Here is a 20,732-nt window from a genome sequence, read left to right on the forward strand (position 1 = left end):
TTAGGATTAAAAAGGCATGCACTGCTAGGTGTTCCATATGTGGAATAACTATTGAGACGACAGGGACAACCTCAAACTTCAATCGTCATTTTGAAAGACTACACCCCGAGAAGTGACACCATGTTCATTGTTCTGTTGATTGCTGACCGATGAACTAGCTAGTGTTAACCCTCTTGTTATTTGCCCTGTTGATAGCAGGGCTTGTGTTGGACTTGACCAATTCAATTTTCTTTAACTTCCTAGGGCCTAGCGGTCACATATGTGGACAGCACTTTTTAGAAATTCAGAACAAGAATCCACATATGTGGACATACTTTCTCAAAAAGTACATCTTATCAAAGATGCTTAGTTTTTATTCTAATCAGGTTCTAATAAGCCCAAAAAGAAAGAAAAAATGCATGTAAAAAAAAAAAAAACAGCCTGGGTCTTAGGAGGTTAATGACTTGAACTCAACTCGGACTCCACTACAACACTGATTTAACCATACAGATTACTACTGACTGCATATACCTAGTGTATTAAAAAAAACTGACACGTTTACATCAAGGATTTATGTATTTTAGTAAGTCAAAGTCACTGGCTTGTTGTCTAGTTGTGAAACAATGAACAACATGTTTCATGAAACAGCCCAAATGCATCATACCATGTACACAAGTCTTACATTCACACTAATAGACAAGTGAAATGAAGTTTGTCCATTATTTTATTTAGCCACGTCATAACCATGTCTCCAATAAACAGCAGGCTACAATAAGGGGTTCATTTCAAAACCTTCTACAGCTACCATCAAAAAAAGGAGAACTTAAAAAGAACTGCCCCCCTCAATTGTAGACCCATTTGCAACATTGGAAACCGTGATCTTGTTAAAGCAAGAAAGCTGGGTTTTGGACCATTTTCCATTCTTGGTTTTATACAAAAGCTACACAATGTTACACTTGATCAGAGTACAATTCAATTAGTGTTCTACACCATAAACTCGATAAAATCTTAATTGATGAAGGATTACCACTATAATTTAACACTATGCAAGAGTTTTGAAAAGAATACAAAAGTTACTGCAAAATAAAAGACGTGTCAAAGCAAGCTAATTAAGTACCATTAGACTACAGAATCTTTTTTTAAAAAAATGTAAAAGGGGGGAAAAAAAATACAGGCAAGGCTAAGGTTTAAAATTCCATTTTATGATCCACTTCTTGAGCCTTCTTTGAGTAACCCGCCCACCAAAACTCCTTTGCGGTTAAAACTCCCACCAGTGAGGACCAGAACACAAAAAAAAATTTTTACTTGCTCGTGTTCCCATAGGAAACTCAGCTTGTATTAGTGTCAGGCACTTCCAGAGAAACTAGCCCACTCTTGAGACCGCTCAGCAACTCTTCAAGGCCAAATCACAATGCAGGTTCGTTCAGATCAGACAATACAGCTATGGGACAAAAGAAACACTGCTATTAGTCAGGAACAGCACACAAGTACGAGTGCCATAACTTCACATTCAGATTAGTTGTGCCAACACCATGCCTTGCATCATGATGCTTAAGCATTGACCAAACCAAAACATCCACTTGCAGTGAAAACATGTTTGGGTAGATTAGTGCCTCACCTAAAAAGTTCTTTATTTACAAATCAGTATCAAACCAAGCGAGCTGATTGCTATCGCCTGGAGGAAGGCCATCCATCAGGTCCTGGGTGTGCCCAAGGTCAGGAAGGCCATCTACAGGGTAGTCTGTGCCAGGGTGGTGCCCACCCATATCATGCTCCATCATGGGGTCCATGCCCATGGCATCTTGCCCATACCCTCCAGGGTGGTAGGAGCGGTAGCTGGGGTCTGTGGACAGGGGAAGTGCAGAAAGGGAGTGGAAGGAAGGGGGAGCGCACACAACTAGGTTAGAAGCATTAAACTGGCAGCTCACAACAGCAAACCTTTATTCCAAGACATGTATGCCCATGTTCAGAAGGTGCAAGCTGCCACACTCACAGTAGCTAGTTAGTTAGGGCATGCAAACACATATGCTCAAAAGATTACCCTCTTATCCACTGTAGGGCTCAAACAGTTACAGCTGCCCCATCAGTGAGTTTGTACTGCTCAATCAAAACTAGAAACTAGTTGCACCAGTGACTCATGTGTTCATAAATATGGAGTAGTTAGAATAACCTTATGGGAAAACTATGTTTAAAGTATTGTACCAACAAGAAAGGGACCACTACAAATAGCCTATTCAGCCCTTGATCAGTGTAGTTAAATGAAGTGCTATCAAAATAATGACATTAGTAAAGGAATATTAAAACCACTGATCATGATGTAAACATGCTCTGTTGGATAGGTTTAGAAATGTGATGTAAAGCTACAATATAGGAACTCATTTATATATCAGTTTAGAAGGGGACATTGGTATTACAGTTTGAAATGAAGTCTTATATTTCCTGAATGATTTAATAAGATGACCTACAACATTTGACAAAAAGGTGAGTTAATACACTCCAAGGATGAAAAGCTCTTAGGAACAGAGTGGATTATGCCAAATGGTAATCAAGTTCACTGCAAAGTGCAAGAGATATATCCATGAACAGCAGCACAACTCACTACACTAAGACAACCATTATTTGTCCACAATGCAAGTTTATCTGACTTCCATCAAGCTGAAATAAGATGATTTGCTCAGATCAGCTTAACTGAAAGTATGTAGGTAACCTTTTGAGGCAGTATTCATCTGAACAGCTGAATGACTGGGTCTAATGGTCACAGTTTAAAAAAAAAAAAAAAAGTTTACTTGAATGATTTGCCCAATCTAGAAAACGTTTTAGCTCCTTCCTTTGTAATTTAATGCTCTTGAATTTTGTAGCTGTGATGCAAATTAATAAGTGCAAGAAAGGGTGAATACCAACATCAAGCCACAAAACATGCTGAACGCCAATTGAAACCTTACAGACTTAACCGTGCTCTTGTGAAAATTCCTATTTGACCACTTTCCTTGCTCAGGACAGGGTGGCCCCTACAGTGGAAGAGAAATTTTCCTGGGGAAATGCTGTTACTTACCATCTGGTCTGTAGCCAAGAGGCTCTCCTTGTGCTCCAATATCCAGACCCAGGTCTCCAGTCTGGAAGAGATGAGAAAATTAGCTCAATAATCAACTTTTAAATGCACTTTTTTGGGTAAATAACACTATGCTTCAACTGTTCCAAGCTACTTGTGAAACTCTAGAAAATTACTGCACATCAGTCATGTCAGTTTCAATGTCCCTGTTAATCTATGGTGTGCGGGGCTTTGACCCAGGATTCATTTTTATGGTGATAATCTTGCATGGGGATTTGAACAGGGTTTAGCTGGGATGAGCTGCTCTACCTCATTCCAGGTCATGGGCTCAGTCCTGAACAGGGAGCTGGTGAGCTCCACAGACAGTCGCTTCTTATAGTCCTGGGGTTTATCCTCTGACATGCGGAACAGCACTGCTGCAGCATATGTGGCTGTGGAGGAAAGATAGTGCCATCAGTACAGTCAGACAAGCCACAGTTTAGCCTAGCCAGTTTCATACAGATCTGCAAATTACAAATACTTTCATGTTTACTATATAATTAAACTTACATAGTAACAGTATATTTAACAAAATTCATATCTTTAGGCAAAGGGGGAAGCCATGGCCTACTGGTTAAAGCAGCAGCTTCAGAACCAAAGGTTGCCGGTTCAATCCCCTGGACCAGCAAAAATGGCTGAAGTGCTCTTAAGCAAGGCACCTAACCCCTAACTGCTCAGAGTGTGTTGTACAGCACTCTGGATAACAGCATCTGCCAAGTGCCATTAATGCAATATCATCTAAAGATGACCTGTTTACACAATTAAGCCCTGTGCTACATTTGTGGCCAGTTGAACAAGTCTAGGTTCCCGTTACCGCTTGGCAACTAACAGAACGTTCAAGAGATCCTCACCAACGCCTTCATTTCGGGAGTGAAGCAACTCTGTGAGCGGCGCAGTTGCTCCCTCTGCCTCAATGGCCTCAGCTGCCTCCTTATCCTGGGCTAACTCACACAGGACACCTGCAGCTACACGCTGGATGTTCTCAATAGGCGAGTACAGCAGCTGGGGGGGGGTGTAAAAACAAGGTTAGGATTACTGCAGCACTAACTTAAAATATAAATACCGGAAAGCTTCCAGCTGTTTCAATAGTACAGAGCTCAATTACACTTCAAAGCTATACGTATAATTTTCCTAGAAAGTGAGACATGCACCATGTTTTAACAGATTCATATTACACATGATCTCTGCTATGGCCACAATTGAACAAGCATGAGAGAGATGCAACTAACCTGGACAAAAAGTGGAATGGTGTTGAGTCCTCTGATGACAATCCTGTTATGAATATCTCGTGCAAGAATGTGCAGTGCTCCAGTGCAGCCCTCTACAATCTCCTCCATACGAACTCCCTCCTGCAAGAAAGCAGACAGACAGTGAGCAAAAACGCACACTCCTTCCTCTACTCCTACTGAGCAATAAGCCACAGGACTCACCACAAACTGTTGCTGTGTACCTCCCATGGAAGTGCGTCTCTGGGTATCTTGGTGGGCTCTGACAAGCAGCTGGACCAATCGAGGGATGGCACCTTGTTCTCTAAGAGGTGCATGGTTGGCAGGGCACAGAGCCAGATTACGGATAAGACCGACTGTAGCCTAGGAGTAAAAAGTATGTATTCAAAAAAATGCATGTCAGCAAAGCAAGAGATTAATAAAACAAGTTGCAGAATGATGTGAATGGCTACTATGAGGTACCTTTATAAGAGGCCAATGTGAAGGGGGGTGGAGAAGTTTAACCACCACTGGCAGCCCATAGTGTAGCCGTACTGCATTCTGGGCCATTTCAGCATCCTGGTGTCTGGAGGTGAGGTGGCGAAGGGCACAGATCGCAGGCTCAGTGATGTCCTCCCGGTCTCCAGCACGCAGGACCGTACGCACTAGTGCCTCAATGCCACCCACCTGGCACACCATCATTTTGTTCTTGTAGTTGTTACAGGTAAGGTTGGACAGTATACCAGCAGCACAGGTCACCACGTTGATGTCATCAGAACCTAAAAGCTGTACCAGAGTGCCCAACAGGCCCTCCATGCCCTCCTGTAAGTGGAAAGCAACAGAAAAAAGTTCTCCATTAGAAACCAATCTAAGCAAACATAACTCACACAAATCAAAGCCAATAAGAGGTTATTTGTGACAGATTTAGAAATACTGATGAGGTTTAATCCTATCACAACCACCACCACCACCACAAGATAAAGGACAATTACTCCACAACATTCTGCCACTATGCCAACCAGTGAGTAAAGTGTGTGGCAGGCATTACAATCACATGTAGCATCTGTTCATGCGTTCATTTCATCATGGTTTTCCTTTAAATGTTAAACACCCTAACTTTTGGTAGGTCAGGTGTTGGATACAACCCCATGACCCTCCAAAGATAAAGGCAGGAATGACCGTTACCTGCATCACATCTACTTCAGCTAAGGAGGTCTTCTCCATGGAAAAAGTGGGGAGACAAAAAGAGAGCGCTCATGTAGGAAGAATAGAGTAAAGTGTAAAAGAGGTGGAGAAAAAACAAGACGAGGCATCACCTGTTTGGTGGCAGCATCTGACAGGTTCCTGAGAGTCCATAGACAATTCTGAACCAGTCGCTGGCTTGGATCTGTAAGGTGGAGACCCAGTGCTTGCATACCACCTGAAAAGCACATAAGAGAATTGGGTCATCAGTCTGCACAAAATAAAGACAAATTTATGTAAATGAAATGTAGACCATGTAACCCTGAAGCAAGCTGCAAAATGTGTGTTGACTCACCAGCCTCAACAATAGCAGGTTTGTTACTGGAACATACAGAGAGTACTTTTAGCACACGGCTAGTGGTCCACAGCAACTTCTCGTATGTATATGTCCTCATGATGTTGACCAGAGCCTGGGGGCCTCCACTGGCCAGGATGATGAGCTAGCGGAGCAGACAGCATGAGACTCAAGCAGGAGCAAAATCTCATTAAACCAGATACATGATGCTATTTGAAATGTGCAGAACTGTCCCAACAATCAACATGCATTTAGCATATTATGCATCTTACTTTGCTTTCTTGATTGCCATAAGCCAAGATCTGAAGGCAGTCTGTTGTGATGGCAAGGAATTTTACATTGGTTTTGTTCAACAATGCCACCATCTTCTGTAAGCCTCCAGCCAGACGCACAGCCATTTTGGCTCCCTCCTGGTGCAGCAGCAGGTTATGGAGAGTCGTGATGGCATAGAACAATACAGAGTCCACTGGAGAGCTGAAGAAAATGGATCACGCATAATGAGACCAGGAACCAGATTGTGGAAAAAAATAAGCCTTACACAAAACACCAGATGACCAGACATTATATATAAAAGGTCTGATGCAACATTTAAGTATTCAGTATTAATCATTCTCTTCATTTCTGACTTTGACAGACTATCTGCCATCATTAAAGCCTAGATCTGAAATACAAGAGCTTTGCTTTTTCGACTAAACCACCAGAAATGATCAGGATGAAAGCATGACCATGACAACAGGACTAACCCCAGCATTTTGACGAGAGCTGGGATGCCCCCTGATTTGAAGATAGCAAGCAACCCTTCTCTATGGTGGGAGAGATTGTGAAGAGTGCCAGCTGTGCATCGGGCTGTCTCCACATCACTGGTGTTCTGCATAGTCCTCACAATGGCCGACACCATTTGCGGAGAGCGCATGATAGCATGGCGTGAAGCCTCTTTCTTGGAGAGCTGATGCACCATAACTGCTGCCTTATTTACCACAACCTGGAAAGCAAAGAAACATCAAAATGTGCCCTTCTCAGAAAATGGACAGCACACCCTATATTACAAAAGCACTGTACCTGATCCTCATCATTTAGTAGCTTTGTGAGTTCTGGAATAGCTCGTGTAGCCAGTTCTGCATCATCCTGATAATTGATGAGATTGACCACAGCATGCTTGAGCATCTGTGAGGGTTCAGCAAGGCGCTGCACATTGGTAGGGGTTGCACTGTCAAACTGTGTGGAAGGAATCTGCATGCCCTCATCAAGTGTTTCTGGAAACATAGCTGCCCTCACTCTCTGGGCTCTGGTCATGGCATACTGGCCATCGATGTCTACAGACAGCACAATGCAAGACAGTCTATAGCTGTACACAAGAGTGGCTTGTGTGATCATAAAACATACTGAACACATTTGTCTTAGCATTGCAGTACAAATTTCTACATGGCAACAAAAATTAATAAAAGCACACAGACTAGCAAAACAAAAGAGCTTGCAGAGAGATTCAACATGCATAAGCACCAAGTGATCTAACAATTTCAGCACTAAAAAAAATAACCCAATTTATTTCACAGGGATCAACAACCAATTAAGAAAAATTCTGCTTTACCCAGGCATGTGCACCTCAGGGTTAACCCACACAAACCTGCCACTTGGTCTTGGCTGAAGTTCTGGTTGAACCCTTGCTCCCATTCATACAGCACCTGGTTGTCCACATCCTCATCATCTGGATTGCCCTTGCCACTGAGGGAGGGAGCAGTGGTAGTTGCTCCAGAGTGGATACCCGAGTCCAGGTAGGATTGTTGCTGCCAGTTACTAACTGCAGCTTTACGGTCTGGCTCCATCGCCATGTCAAGCTCCATCAGATCAGCTGTTAGTGGAAAGAGCAGCAGAGGGTCAGCAATCAGTCTGCAATTTCCCCAAATGTTCAAATTATAATCAGTGATTGTAATTTACAAATGCACAAGTCTACTAGCGATGCTTGGAAATTGGTCTATAAAAGTGATTGTCACTTTACTCTGAATACCATCAAGCTTTTGTGCAATTACCATTAGTACACATCAATACTAATCACTGGACTACAGATAAAATCTAAATTTAATTGCATAGAAGCAAAATCTCTATTTACATTTAGGAAAATAATTTTGGGTGGTGCCAGACAAAAACTTACACTGGGTCGCCATGTTCCTCACAGCCTGCCTCCAGCACAGCTTTCTAATCTGAAACAAACAGGCACAGTTAATGTCACTCTGGTGATGCACTAATTCAGACATGAACATTACTGCCTGTTCAACTCATAGCAAATATCAGCATGTGCTTAGAGAAAGCTGAACTGACTCAAATGTGTCAAATTACCTTTTTGTGAACAGTTAAATTCATTAATACAGCAGGTTTGCCTGTGATCTCAACTCCTCTCTAATTACCCAACATTGACAACTACACAATTCTTTTATGTAGGGGCAGTAATCAACTAACAACTCATGTCCCACAATGAATGAAGCCAGTGTTTTCATATCACTAATTCAGGAAGGACTACGCACTTGGGCAATCTTAATTTTATGCCTGTTAGAACATTAAACTCCTACAGGGTTAATGTGTTCAAACTATTAACTTCCTACTACCCATAAACCGCAGTTAACACCTGATGCTCAATGACAGTTGCATACTCTAGAGGGGCCCAGTGTTGCTTCCATCCTACATAATTACCATAACATAAGCCCCAAATGTGCCTTCTCTATGCAAACGAAAAATTCACCAGGATACTGAACAAAATTTTCCATCCTATGGATCCTAAAATTGATTACACACATACGAACAAGAAAAAAAATTCAACCGCAAGAACCGCCACAATTAAACTACACATTAAATATGCAGCGAGAGTTAAACTACACAACCCTGTCTAATTTAGTTCAACACAAATGACAGCCTTCTCCGCTGAATGTTTGATAAAGCAGTGTGTAGAACCGTGCTACTCTGACACTGCTAAGAGAAAACAGCAGCCAGCGAATGGCTCAACCTGCAGGTTCCAACATCTGGACTCAATTGTGGTGATTGTCAGCAGCATGGAGGCCTTACACACTGAGTGGCATGACTTACACTCGCACGCAACAAGGTTTCAGACAAAAAAAAAGATCATACAACCTTTAACAATCCTCTTAGTCCAAGACAAAGATGCATATTTTTAACTGCAGCGACTGCTTTGTTTCTTTAGCAATACAATTTTAACACACTGCTGCATTAAAAAAAAAACATGAAAGTACACAAGGAAAAAAAATTAATTTCCACGGACTAACCAGCATGGACTAAGCTTTACACTCCTGGTCCATTTTGCTCAATCAATACACTACCTTGCTTACAAATCCTCAGTAAGGTTGATCATGGGTTAAAAAAAGGTGCACAACCAGCAAGCTATCTGAAGCCATCTGTAGTCAGTGTTCTAATTAATGAAAAACAGCAAAAATATGAGTGTGTGGAATTAAGTGCCTTGGTAACGGTTCATCCATGGGGTCTGAAAGCAGGGCTGGTTGGAGCTATGCTCATACTGTTCAGAAGAGTCACAAGCACAGTAGTTTTTCCATGCATCTCCAACTCCCTGATTAAACAGTGCCTTCCAAGGCTGAACAAACCAGCACACAAACACTGACACTTGGTACAAGTCTGTAACAAACATCACCAAAGCATGTACAAGCCATAGGCTGAGATTATTAAATGCTTGAGCTCCTTCACGGTGGAAACAGTGGTGTATATGGATATAACACGAAATGCCCAACATTAAGCTCCTTAATCTTACTTTCAAATCAAAATCAGGTCCATGAGGATTAACTATGCTGCTACAGAATTGCTCGGTAAAAGTCGCAGGCAAAGACCACCCTACATTTATCAGATCTGTACCAACCACTCAAAAACACTTAAATCTTAAAATGTAAACACACATTTAGCTCACTAGCAAAAGGGTTTTTTCTTTTTTTACCGACGACACCAAAGAAACAACCGAGTCAATTCAGTGCAACACACACAGTCGTGATTACTGACCTGCAGCTGATGAAGTCGGACTCGGAGTGTGTGAACTAATCGCGTTTATTTCCTAACCAGCTCCCAACACGAGGCAGACAAAAATCAGGTGCTGTTTGTGTGTGTGCGTGCAGTGTAAATGCTGGCAGAAAGAATGTACAAGTCCACTTCCCTCCAGAACCGATCCGGACCCTCAGCTCACGGACTCAGGTTTCACACTCAGGCTCCTCCTCGACTTCCTCTCCAACCACACAGGCCAAAACTACACTTTAAAACCCTTTGTTTATAACTGGGGGAGGGTATATGGGAATGGGAACATTTTCTTTTACTAACGTTGCCTGTATTTTTAGCTCTTGTTTATTTGCTTGTTTTACATTCCCACAAGCTGGATACACAATTATGCTAGGGTCACAACAGAGCCTTTGAGTTTTATTTGACCTAAAATTCTAACATGTTAAAACGTCAGATATTACACTAGGAAACAGGACAGGAAGGAATTGTATTAAAGTGTTTATCCGTGTGAACTCTGTTGAGTGAAGTGGTTTAGTGCTGCAGTAAACAGCTCACTCACTCAGTCCGCTCACTCAGCCCAAAGTAGGACAAACAACATTAATACAACTAACCTTTAGTCAGCACTACTTATTCACGAAGTATTAGCTGGTTATATAATCCTACACCCGTCCAGCCTACTGTGGTTATAACACCACACTCGGAGCAGCAGGGAATCGGGAAAAGCTTCACCACCATAAGCGTCCAAACAGAGCTAGGTGATTAGCCAACTAGCAGCAAACCCGCTCATCAAACTACAGCCACCTTTAGGCTACAAAACACCAAAATTACTACTTACATACACACACAAAAACCCTAAAAACTAACAGACTTGGATGAATGACGCATACCGAGCTGGACACTCGGTCCACTAGCCATTTAGCGAACACACTGCTGCAAGAACACACAGCGGCGTGAGCGGAAAGCTGGAGTCGGCTAACGTTAGCGCACTTACCGACAGAACCAAGCCGCTACGTTACAATTATCGCGTTTACATCACGAAAAGCCACATACCTGCGTCAAAGGATGGCTATTCCTTCCTCAGGCGATCAACAATTTACACTACAATCCGGTAAAAACGTGTGTAAACCACCCGCAGGAGTAATACACTCCACCTCCTCGGCGGAAAAGGGGGTAAAATATCCGCGCTGCTCCCTCAGCGAGCAAAGTAAGATGGCGTCAAACCATTAGCGCGAGCCATTATAAAAACTCCTGCGGCCATGATATCCCTCCGCCTTGATTAAACTAGATCCTGCTCCGTTCGGGTTTTTTTTTTTAAATCATCATGAGTGGAGTAAAAACAGAGAAAACATCTGGCAATAATCCAAATTCAAATCTTTTTGCTGATATGAGTTTTTAAACATGAACGCTGAGGTAAAATCCTCTAGTGACGTAGTCCTGCTTCACACTTGCGCAGGAACACATGTGCTGTGAGGTGTGGTGAGGCAGACGGACGCACCCCCTCATTAAGGTTCCTGGCCGTTCCACTGTGGGCTCGAGCGCGTGTCCTTCGAGTCACGCTGAGCAGATGGGCATGAGGGCCGCTGGAACCCGCTCTGTTCGCAGCAAGAACAGTGCTTTTAAAAGTTTGCTAAAAACAGTAGCTGTTGGGGGCCTTGAATATATACTGTGTGTTATATTAAAATAACACACACACATTTCCTCTAGAATAATACACTGAGGTATATAAAATTCCACGTGGACTAAGATACATGACGTTAAATTTAACTAGAGGTGTTTTATATAGTTTTATATCATGAAACATCTCTAATAATGCCTTAAAAGCTGTCATGAATTGACTGTACTGTTCCCTGAAGCTCAGATTGTAGCTATATTTACCTTCCATGGCCTTCTGTTAGCCTGTAGCTTGTTTTTCCAGTATCCAGGAACAGGAGGCTGATTTTGCTGTGATCCTTTATGCAAAATAATACTATAATATTTCACGGTAACAAACCAAAAGTAATATATCCTGATCTTAACAGAATTAGCTGTATGGCCTATATAAGGTTCCTGTGGCAGTAAGACTTCATGTTGTTACTGGAGTCTAACAGCTAGAGAGGTGAAGATGTTCATAGCCCATCATGAGCTGGACTGAGGTACAGCATTTGTGGCTGAAAGATACATAACTTTTACTTAATTAATCTCATCAAATTGTACTGTGTTGAGCATTAACTAGTGTTGGTTACTAGAATAATGCAGTCATGTCCAAAATGAACTTGCTTAAATGACTAAATGCACTAATTATAATTATAAATAAATACACAGCTAATATAAGCAGATGTTAATGTAAATTGTAAAAAAAAAATGTTAATTTACACGAACATCTGCTTATAATAGCTATATGTGTTTTCTACAATAGTTTAGTCAAAATAATTTGATTCTATACCAAAGATTTTTTTTAATTGTGTTGATTTAACATTTATTACCAGTGTATTACCTGTGCCCATAAATGTCACTTTTTTCTTCCTTTTTCTGATTTGAGTCACAGAGGTTTAGTAATTATAGCACAAATTGTCTCCATTGCTAAATGTTTAAATCAAAATTATTTACATTTTTATATCACCTGACTAGACATAAACAAATTTCCTTTAATGAATTCTTAGAATTTCTCAGGTCATTTTTCAAACATTACAAGTGATCAGAATTTGTGAACTGGACATATCTGACATTTATTATTATTATTATTATTATTATTATTATTATTATTATTATTATTATACATGTTAATGAATGAAACATTTGTTTAAATAACCATTCTTACTTACTTACTTACTTACTTACTTACTTACTTACTTACTTACTTACAGTTCTTGTTAATGGACATTGGCACAAGATATATGTTATCCATAAATAAAGGTGGATTTTGTTTTCTCAGCTGTTGTATTAAATGTTGTGTCAAAAAAAGTTGATTTGAAAATCATTCAGTAAACAATAAAAATGACAGACACAGTTGAGTCTTTTTTTTTACCATTTTATTATGAACCACAGTCGAAATGCATTAGCAGTTTGATTGATTCTCTGAATGCATACATGCTTTATTCAGTATGTATTTGTGTTCTTAAACCTAAATAAGGGTTTTGGACTGTTCTTACATGGTTAATATTGTATATTAGAGCATGTGGATAAAGAAAGAATGGAAATGTGTGGAAAAGCATTGTAGTCTGTATCCTGCCCACAATACGGTAGGAAAAATCACATGAATTATCACAAAGAAATAGAATAGAAGCTCAGAGATGCAAACACATACAAAACAGAATTACATATGCATAGGATCTTTTTCTCCCAGTGGGTTCAGGAGGAGTCTAGAAGGTCGTATGCATAGCCAGGAGTGCTAGTTTACCTAAAGACGAAGCAAGGTCATATCCCACAAGCATGCAATGGGATGCATCGAGTTCCCTGCTAACATTCGAGCAAAAGAGATGGAGAGAGAGGTGGTGGTGGTGGTGGAGGTGGTGGGATTTTATTTGTGTGAAAGCAGACTTTCCCCCTGGGAAGCAAGTGGAATTGATGCAGTGTACAGAGGGGAGGGGCACCTTTCTCTGTACGTGAAAGGAGGGGGCGAGCTAAAACCCACTTGTGTGCTCACACGATTGTGTACCCTGACCTCAACTTAGCTAAAGGTTTCGAACCTACATCCTGGCATCCACAATAATGTCTGGCAAAGGACACACACTCTTCCATGAAGTGCCTGGGTCTTGCCCAGCATTATTGCCCATGCCAACACAGAGAGTAAACAGGCATGCAGTGCTGTGCTACTTGGAGCAGGCACAGATGCTCTTCATCATGTTCGTGCATTTTTAAATTAAATAACGCTTTATAGATCTTACTAATACAAAGTCTGTTTGATATTGCAATATAAAGAAGTAACTGAAGCATTTTCATATGGCAATGCATATTTAAGCACAAGATGCAGAAGCAATATATGGAGGTTAAGGAGAAATGGAAAAAGATTGGTTTAATTTTATCACAAAAATAATAGTCACAATCAGGGCAAAAAATATGCTAATAATAAATAATTATTGTCATTTATACGATAATTTAAATGTTTGTTTTAAAATAGAGGGCCTGAATATTATAAGGTCATATCTCCCATTCATTTCAACCCATACTGAATCTTAAATGCTAAGGATTTGAAATGTTTAATACTTTTATTTGTTTTATTGGGTGAAAGAATCAGAAATATAAATTCTATAAATTCTGAATAACACCTGGTTATTGAGCTGACAATGGAAAAATTGCTTGACTTTCTTAAAGCATATTTATACATGACAGAAGTAATGGCTTATACATGACAGAAGTAATGATGCTCAATTTGCATATATTTGTTCTGTAAATGAATTAATAACTTACTGTATTTATATAGGACGTTTACATACTAATATTATCATGCTATATCAAATAGTGCTGTAATTCCCATTTAACCTCATTTTAGTTATTAATAAAATGAACATAATATTCATATGAATAAAATATAAAGTAATAAGTAAATGTCTGAATAAAATGTATTGATTAAATTACCATGTTCTGCATCTTGTTCTCTGTTTAAAAGGCTTTGCTATTTAACTCATAGACACCAGAGCAAACCAAACACCCAACTATTCCCAGACACTGAAGCGTAATCTTACTTGCATAAACAAATACAAAACCCTCTTTTGAGCACCTCGACTCAAAATTCCCTTCAAAGTTCCTCTGCTTTGTAAAGCTGCATAGGCAACAATATCCGACCGCAGGTCAGCCTCCTTTGTGTTCCACTTCATTGTAGGGTTCAAAAACTCAGATTAAAGAGTTGGTCAGCCACCCCCTCCACATTCATCGGCTCTGCTGTTATCCCAGTTGATGCCATAGAAATCCCTAATACCGAATAAAAGTTCGTGCTTTCCATCTCAACACAGCGCGGCCTATTGTTGCTCCAAAAGAGAAAACACTAGAGCATTTAGAATTAGCCATACAATCATAAAGGTTTCTATTTTGACAACAATGATCAGATTTAATTTAAATTTAAATTATTTAATCAAAATGATTTAAAACCAGATGTGTTGTATTTTTATGAAAGAAAATAACTACTCAAATTTGCCTAATAATGTCTGCTGTTGTTGGATTTTTTTTTTATTTATTCGTTCATGTTTTGCAATTTATTTTATATTCCTGTAGACTAGTCTACCTATATAACAAGAAATTATACATAATAATAATCACAGCTAAATAATCCACAGTGACAAAGTATCCAGGTGTCCATTTTTCTGTACTATTTTGTAAACAGTAAATTAATAATAATAATAATAATAATAATAATAATAATAATAATAATTATTATTATTATTATTAGAATCTATTATTATTATTATTATTATTATATTATTACTTTGTTGTTGTAAACATGTTATAACAAAAAGAACACAAAATTCAAATTCACTAAGTGTTCATGCAAACAAAGTAGTGTAATCTAACGCAGAACTCAGAAGCCTTTTTAATAACAGTGATGTATGCATGAAACATGATCTGTGTTAAATTTGAAAGTACCACTGTATGTCGTAGAGCTATTTAAAAACACGTGTATTCATATTCACATTCCCACATTCCACAATGTTACAGTGTAATAAGTAATAATAAAAGAAGCAAAAGAAGCATATATATAGTCAATATTTTGTATGTATTAATTAGTTTTGTGTATATATATATATATATATATATATATATATATATATATATATATATATATATATATATATATATATATATATATATATAAATCAGTTTGTGTCTGTCATCATTGTTTTTGCTGATTTCTGGATGGTGGATCGTTGTAAAGATGAGGATGAACCTTTATCAGCAATGTGCATTTGGAGACAAACCTGTATCCAAATGATTGTCTTAAAGTTTTAGTTTGGTGCTGTTGTGCTTGCAGTATTATATGATAAGCTAGTAGTCAGACACTGAGTGGCAGGCACTTATATTGTCTACAAACAATAAGCATCCTTCATCTGCACTGTAACATCCCAAACACCACTGCTCATCTATTCAATCCAGGGAGGCACTTGCTATGCGAGGGAAGTGAAAAAGACGAATCAAAGCCAGCAAAAGATTATAATGGCAGTGAAAATATACTATTTTGAAAAGGGGGAGAGAAAAGTAAGGGGAAGACGAGAGAAAGCAGGAACGGCAGGAATATAATCTCATCACACAGCATCCATGGTTCCTATTTACATCGAATGCAAAGAGGCCACGTCCTCCTGAACATCCCTGCTGTGCAGAGTGAAAAGCATGAACAAATCAAAGACACAGCTCATCTGTGTTTATATTTTTACACAATGAAGAACCTTCTCTTTGTATGGCATTACCCCTCCCCTTCTTTTATGGTGGTATAAAAATATGGATACCATCTATATATAAACATGCACCAATTCAATATTTTAGCAGAGTAAAATATTAAAATAATTTAGTTTCAATGTAATAATGATTCAGCCTTGGTCTCAACCCATCTGACTGGCCACTCTGCTCAGAACTGTGCTTTTATTATTGCTTTAGCTTTATTTCACCATTGCTGTGCATTATGGGTAGTCTTAGATTTTCAATTTGCAAGTCTCATATAAAAACAGCCTTCACTGTACATCTGCCACCTACCTTTCAGCTTGTCTATTTTTTCTGTCTGGCTTTTTGTCTTGTCTGTCTGCTTCTCTAGCTGCCTAAAGGAAAGAAGAATAGCTCAAGCTGATTGAACAATACATGGGGATCAACTGGCATTTTTTCCACACAGACACAGGAATGGTGTTTACTCTCTATCTCCCCTCCCCCTCCATATATATAGTCGTTTCTTCATTCTCTCGTCCAAACTTATCCAAATTTTACATCATCTTTAACACTAGCAGGCATATGAAAGCAGACTAGTATTTTGCCCGTGCGTTAAGAATCTTTCAGCTGAGTCTCACATACATTTTTCAGAGACGGACAAAGTACAGAGCAGAGGTTGACAGACAGCTGCTCATCCCTTAGTGTATTTCTGTTTGTGAGTGTGAGTGTGAATGCGTACGTATGTGCATAGACTGTGTGTGTGTGTGTGTGTGTGTGTGTGTGTGTGTGTGTGTGTGTGTGTGTGTGTGTGTGTGTGTGTGTGTGTGTGTGTGTGTTTTGAGTGGAGGCAGCACCACCTGAGCCAGTCTGTTTTGTGTCCTCACCTTATCACTAGACATACAATTCTGCCAGTGTGAAGAGAAACACACAGCGGGTTTGACTGCTCAGTAAAATGTTTTGCACTTGTAATTGTGCTCTGGTTAAACACTAGCTGTATTTGTCACCCCTTACTAACACAAAAGGTATTGATACTTTGACATCTAAACCAAAGGAAAGAAAGAAAAAAAAAACCCACACATGGTTTCATCAAAGCATTCACAACCAACTGATTCCCAGTCTATACTGCATCCTAACTGAAAACCGTTTTGAATGAGTAAAATACAACTATACCGCTTTGTACACATCATCTTACAGCAAAAAAATACTATCCTGGAGAAGATCCTGCCATAGGAACAGCATGCTTCAGATAATTCAACAGTTACAATTCAGCAGTAATGAATGTTTTGCTCACCTCTCTTAGACCATTCACATCGACTTACTGCAAGCTATGTGCAGACCCGTGCCGCGCATTTCCCGTATTCCACACACAGGTGCTCGATACAGCTAAAAATAACGAATATTGATGAAAAAATAAACCCAAACCCAAATAAAGAATGTGTGTTTGAGATGAAACACTGATGTGCATACTATCCTCTGTGAGCTCAACTTTCATGTAAGCTGGTGACAGATGCTGCTTTTGGGTTTTTGTGGGGCTGCTCCCTGATAGTTTAAGCCCAATTTTCTATGGTTTGATTTGGGGCCGATGAGCTTGTTGCGGGGAAGCGGTGGGAGCAGGACTGCAGACTCAGCGGGGGCCATTAGACATGGTGTGGTGGCCGACTTAAAATGAGTTCAAGAGCTCCCGCAAAAAAACAGGAGGGGGGGGAACAGGCCCTGAGTCTCCTGGAAACTGCTACTAGAGAAGTGCTGCTGTTCGTAATAACTATCATCTAGTGACGACTGTTGTGTAAAAACACTAGCATTAGTGTGTTGTGCAGCCTTAAAGCACTACGACAATTTAGACAGAGGCAATGAGAATTTGGTTTGCAAATATTTAAGGGGTCAATTGTTTTGTTTTTTTCCTCAATCTGTTTTTACTGTGATATGTGCCCAATTTGGGCAAAATACCCTAATACATTTAATATGTAGCAGGCTTAGTGTGATTTAATAGAGTGTGCCATGATATTGTAGCTGTGGAGTCAAAACAATGTAGTATAGTAAATGGAGCAAACACGCATACATGTAAATATTTCTGTTTTTCTACAGTGTTGCTCCTTCATGCCATGTTTGAGTTATATGTACAAGAAATCAGTCCTGTAACATTGGTAATTTATCTATTTAACCACAGCACTTATGTACCTGTTATCTTCTTGTCAATACAGTAATTGACTATATGAATGAATGAAAACACATTTTTTGCATCACTAGCCACATCATTGATTTGTTACACCTTGTTTTTCTACATTAAAATGGATTAAATTCAATTGATTCTTGAAGATTGGCATTTTGAGATGTACTATTCCTCTTAGCTGTGGCATAATATTAAATTGTTTATTCGTCTGTTATGCTATGCATGATACACTACACATTCAGAGACTTTATTTTTTTGCATTCTAAAATTCCACAATGAAAATAAAATAAACTGTGCACTATAAATAAAAGAAGAAATGTTCTTTTATATTATTTAGCAAATACATTGATGAGAAAATATGATACATATTCCCCCAAAATTAGCTCCCAATACAAAATGTGCACATTTCACATTTGTTTTTGCAAACAGTCTGATATCATGTGAGGAAATGGCTGTCTTTTTTTGTGCCTTATTTCAGTAGCCAAAACCATGCACAATTATTCACAGCTAAATTAATCCTCATCACTTTAACGCCCCATTTGGTTCGGACCATCTCACCTATAATTATCTAGCAATAACAGTTGTACAAGTGATTAAGGAAACTATCTAGTTTATCTATCCACTTTAAATGATAAGGACTCTAAACAACATGGGAAGAGCCACACAAACTCTGCAAGTTTGGCGAATGCAAAATGGTCTAATTTCATCTTTGTATTTCATATTTACAAACATTAGATTGTAACAATTTAATTTTACCAGGTGAACTGACCTGAACATAATTTTGTAATACAAATCTTATTCGAATTAGAGAATCTTATGTAAACATTTATAGATAGAACATTTTTAGTATTGTTTCTACTTGCTTGAATATGAACAAAATTTAAATGGGTTATTTTGAACCAAACAGCACACAAAGTTCAAAAACAAATCAAATGATTTTGGAAAATTGGTTTCTGAATAAATTACTATATTAATTTTCCTTTGAAATACTGTCTATAAATAAAGTTCTCTCTCTCTCTCTTCTATCCACATTCACTGGATATGAGCAATCGCACACTCTGATTGGCTACTCTACTACTAGGCTATCAGCTCATATACCGTGAGTAGAGAAAAACAAAATGGCAGTGTGTGTTGCTGAACCAACTGAGGATGAAATAAAAACTCTACTCAAAAACAAACCCCCCAAAAATACAAAAAAATGACAAAATATGGAATAAAAGTATTTGATGGTAAGAATGTATTTTTTACTTTTCAAGAATTATTATTATATCATTTTTCACAAATTGCTACTGTCATTTCACTGGTTTGTTTACATTCTAAGTGGAAATCATTTTGTTGGATGTTTTGTATAAAGTTTTTACTTATCAAATTTGCAGAAAATAAAAATACTTGTTTCTCAAAATCCAGTGAATGTGGATAGAATAAAACAGTTATTCCACAATCTTGTTGTACATGTCTTATAGTCAACTCTCCACCTTTCTATTTCATGGAATAACTGTTTATATATATATATATATATAAGTGAGGGAGTACTTTATTTATATATCCATTACCAGTCAAAAGTTTGGACACCCCTACTCATTCATAGGTTTTTCTGTATTTTGACTATTTTCTACATTGTGGAACAATACTGAAGACATCAAAACTATGAAATAACATATGGAACATTTATGGAATTAAGTAGTAAACAAAAAATATTAAACAAAATATGTTTCATATTTTAAATTCTTCAAAGTAGCCACTGTTTATCTTGATGACGCTGTGTACACTATTGATATAGTGTACAAAGATATGAAGTGTCTTTTAATTAATAAAAATAAAGAAAAAACACTGACTTAGAAGGTGTGTCCAAACTTTTGACTGGTACTGTATTTTAGAATAGGCTATTTGATTTGGTGCACAATAAACTGCCAAGTAACAACAGTTTTACATTCATACTTTCATTATAGTTCCAAGTATATTGTAGTTTTGTAGGTTTTGGTCAAGACACCTAACACATAATTAACAGTTATTCCATGAAATAGTATCGTACATGAGCTGATAGCCAATGAGGCGCATAGTGCCGAGTCAACAATAAGTCATGTACGATGAGATTGAGTGGAATAATTGTTTTATTCTATCCACATTCACTGGATTTTGAGAAACAGAGCATTTTTATTTTTATAAATAAAAACTTTATACAGAACATCTGACAAAATAATTTCCATTTAGAATGTAAACAAACCGGCAAAATGACAGTAGCAATTTGTAAAAAATGTTATAATAATAATTCTTGAAAAATAAAAAAGATAAGTTTTTACCATCAAATACTTTTATGTCATATTTTGTTGCTTTTTTGTATTTTGGGGGGTTTGGTTTTCGAGTAGAGTTTTTATTTCATCCTCGGTTCATCCTTCGCCATTTTGTTTTTCTTTACTCATGGTATAT

At 38.5% G+C, this 20,732-nt stretch overlaps 1 protein-coding gene across 3 annotated transcripts; it reads right to left on the reverse strand.

Annotated features, from left to right (window-relative positions):
* Positions 1 to 685: 685 nt before the first annotated feature.
* Positions 686 to 11,035, reverse strand: ctnnb1 (catenin (cadherin-associated protein), beta 1). 3 transcript variants are annotated; one of them, XM_060922079.1, is made up of 17 exons: positions 10,862 to 11,035; positions 7,959 to 8,007; positions 7,434 to 7,658; positions 6,869 to 7,122; positions 6,553 to 6,791; positions 6,082 to 6,283; positions 5,810 to 5,954; positions 5,589 to 5,692; positions 5,458 to 5,487; positions 4,756 to 5,094; positions 4,498 to 4,656; positions 4,297 to 4,416; positions 3,919 to 4,069; positions 3,338 to 3,459; positions 3,032 to 3,092; positions 1,598 to 1,822; positions 686 to 1,420 (listed from the first exon to the last, which is right to left on the reverse strand). In XM_060922079.1, exons 2-16 carry the CDS (start codon positions 7,969 to 7,971, stop codon positions 1,614 to 1,616), a joined length of 2,373 nt encoding a protein of 790 aa, XP_060778062.1. In that variant the 5' UTR covers positions 7,972 to 8,007; positions 10,862 to 11,035; the 3' UTR covers positions 686 to 1,420; positions 1,598 to 1,613. The 3 variants fall into 3 exon arrangements, with proteins under 3 accessions (XP_060778062.1, XP_060778063.1, XP_060778064.1); XM_060922080.1 differs by lacking the exon at positions 10,862 to 11,035 and adding an exon at positions 9,821 to 10,750; XM_060922081.1 differs by lacking the exon at positions 5,458 to 5,487.
* Between the last annotated feature and the right edge of the window lie 9,697 nt (positions 11,036 to 20,732).

The sequence above is a fragment of the Neoarius graeffei genome, chromosome 5, assembly GCF_027579695.1.
Source record: "Neoarius graeffei isolate fNeoGra1 chromosome 5, fNeoGra1.pri, whole genome shotgun sequence".
NCBI lineage: Eukaryota > Metazoa > Chordata > Actinopteri > Siluriformes > Ariidae > Neoarius > Neoarius graeffei.

Coding starts and splice junctions, on each gene's coding strand:
- ctnnb1 (XM_060922079.1), bottom strand. Junction 5,693..5,809: donor ACCTGCTATTGTTGAGGCTG/GTGAGTCAACAC, acceptor TGTGCTTTTCAG/GTGGTATGCAAGCACTGGGT. Junction 3,093..3,337: donor AGCCCATGACCTGGAATGAG/GTAGAGCAGCTC, acceptor CATCTCTTCCAG/ACTGGAGACCTGGGTCTGGA.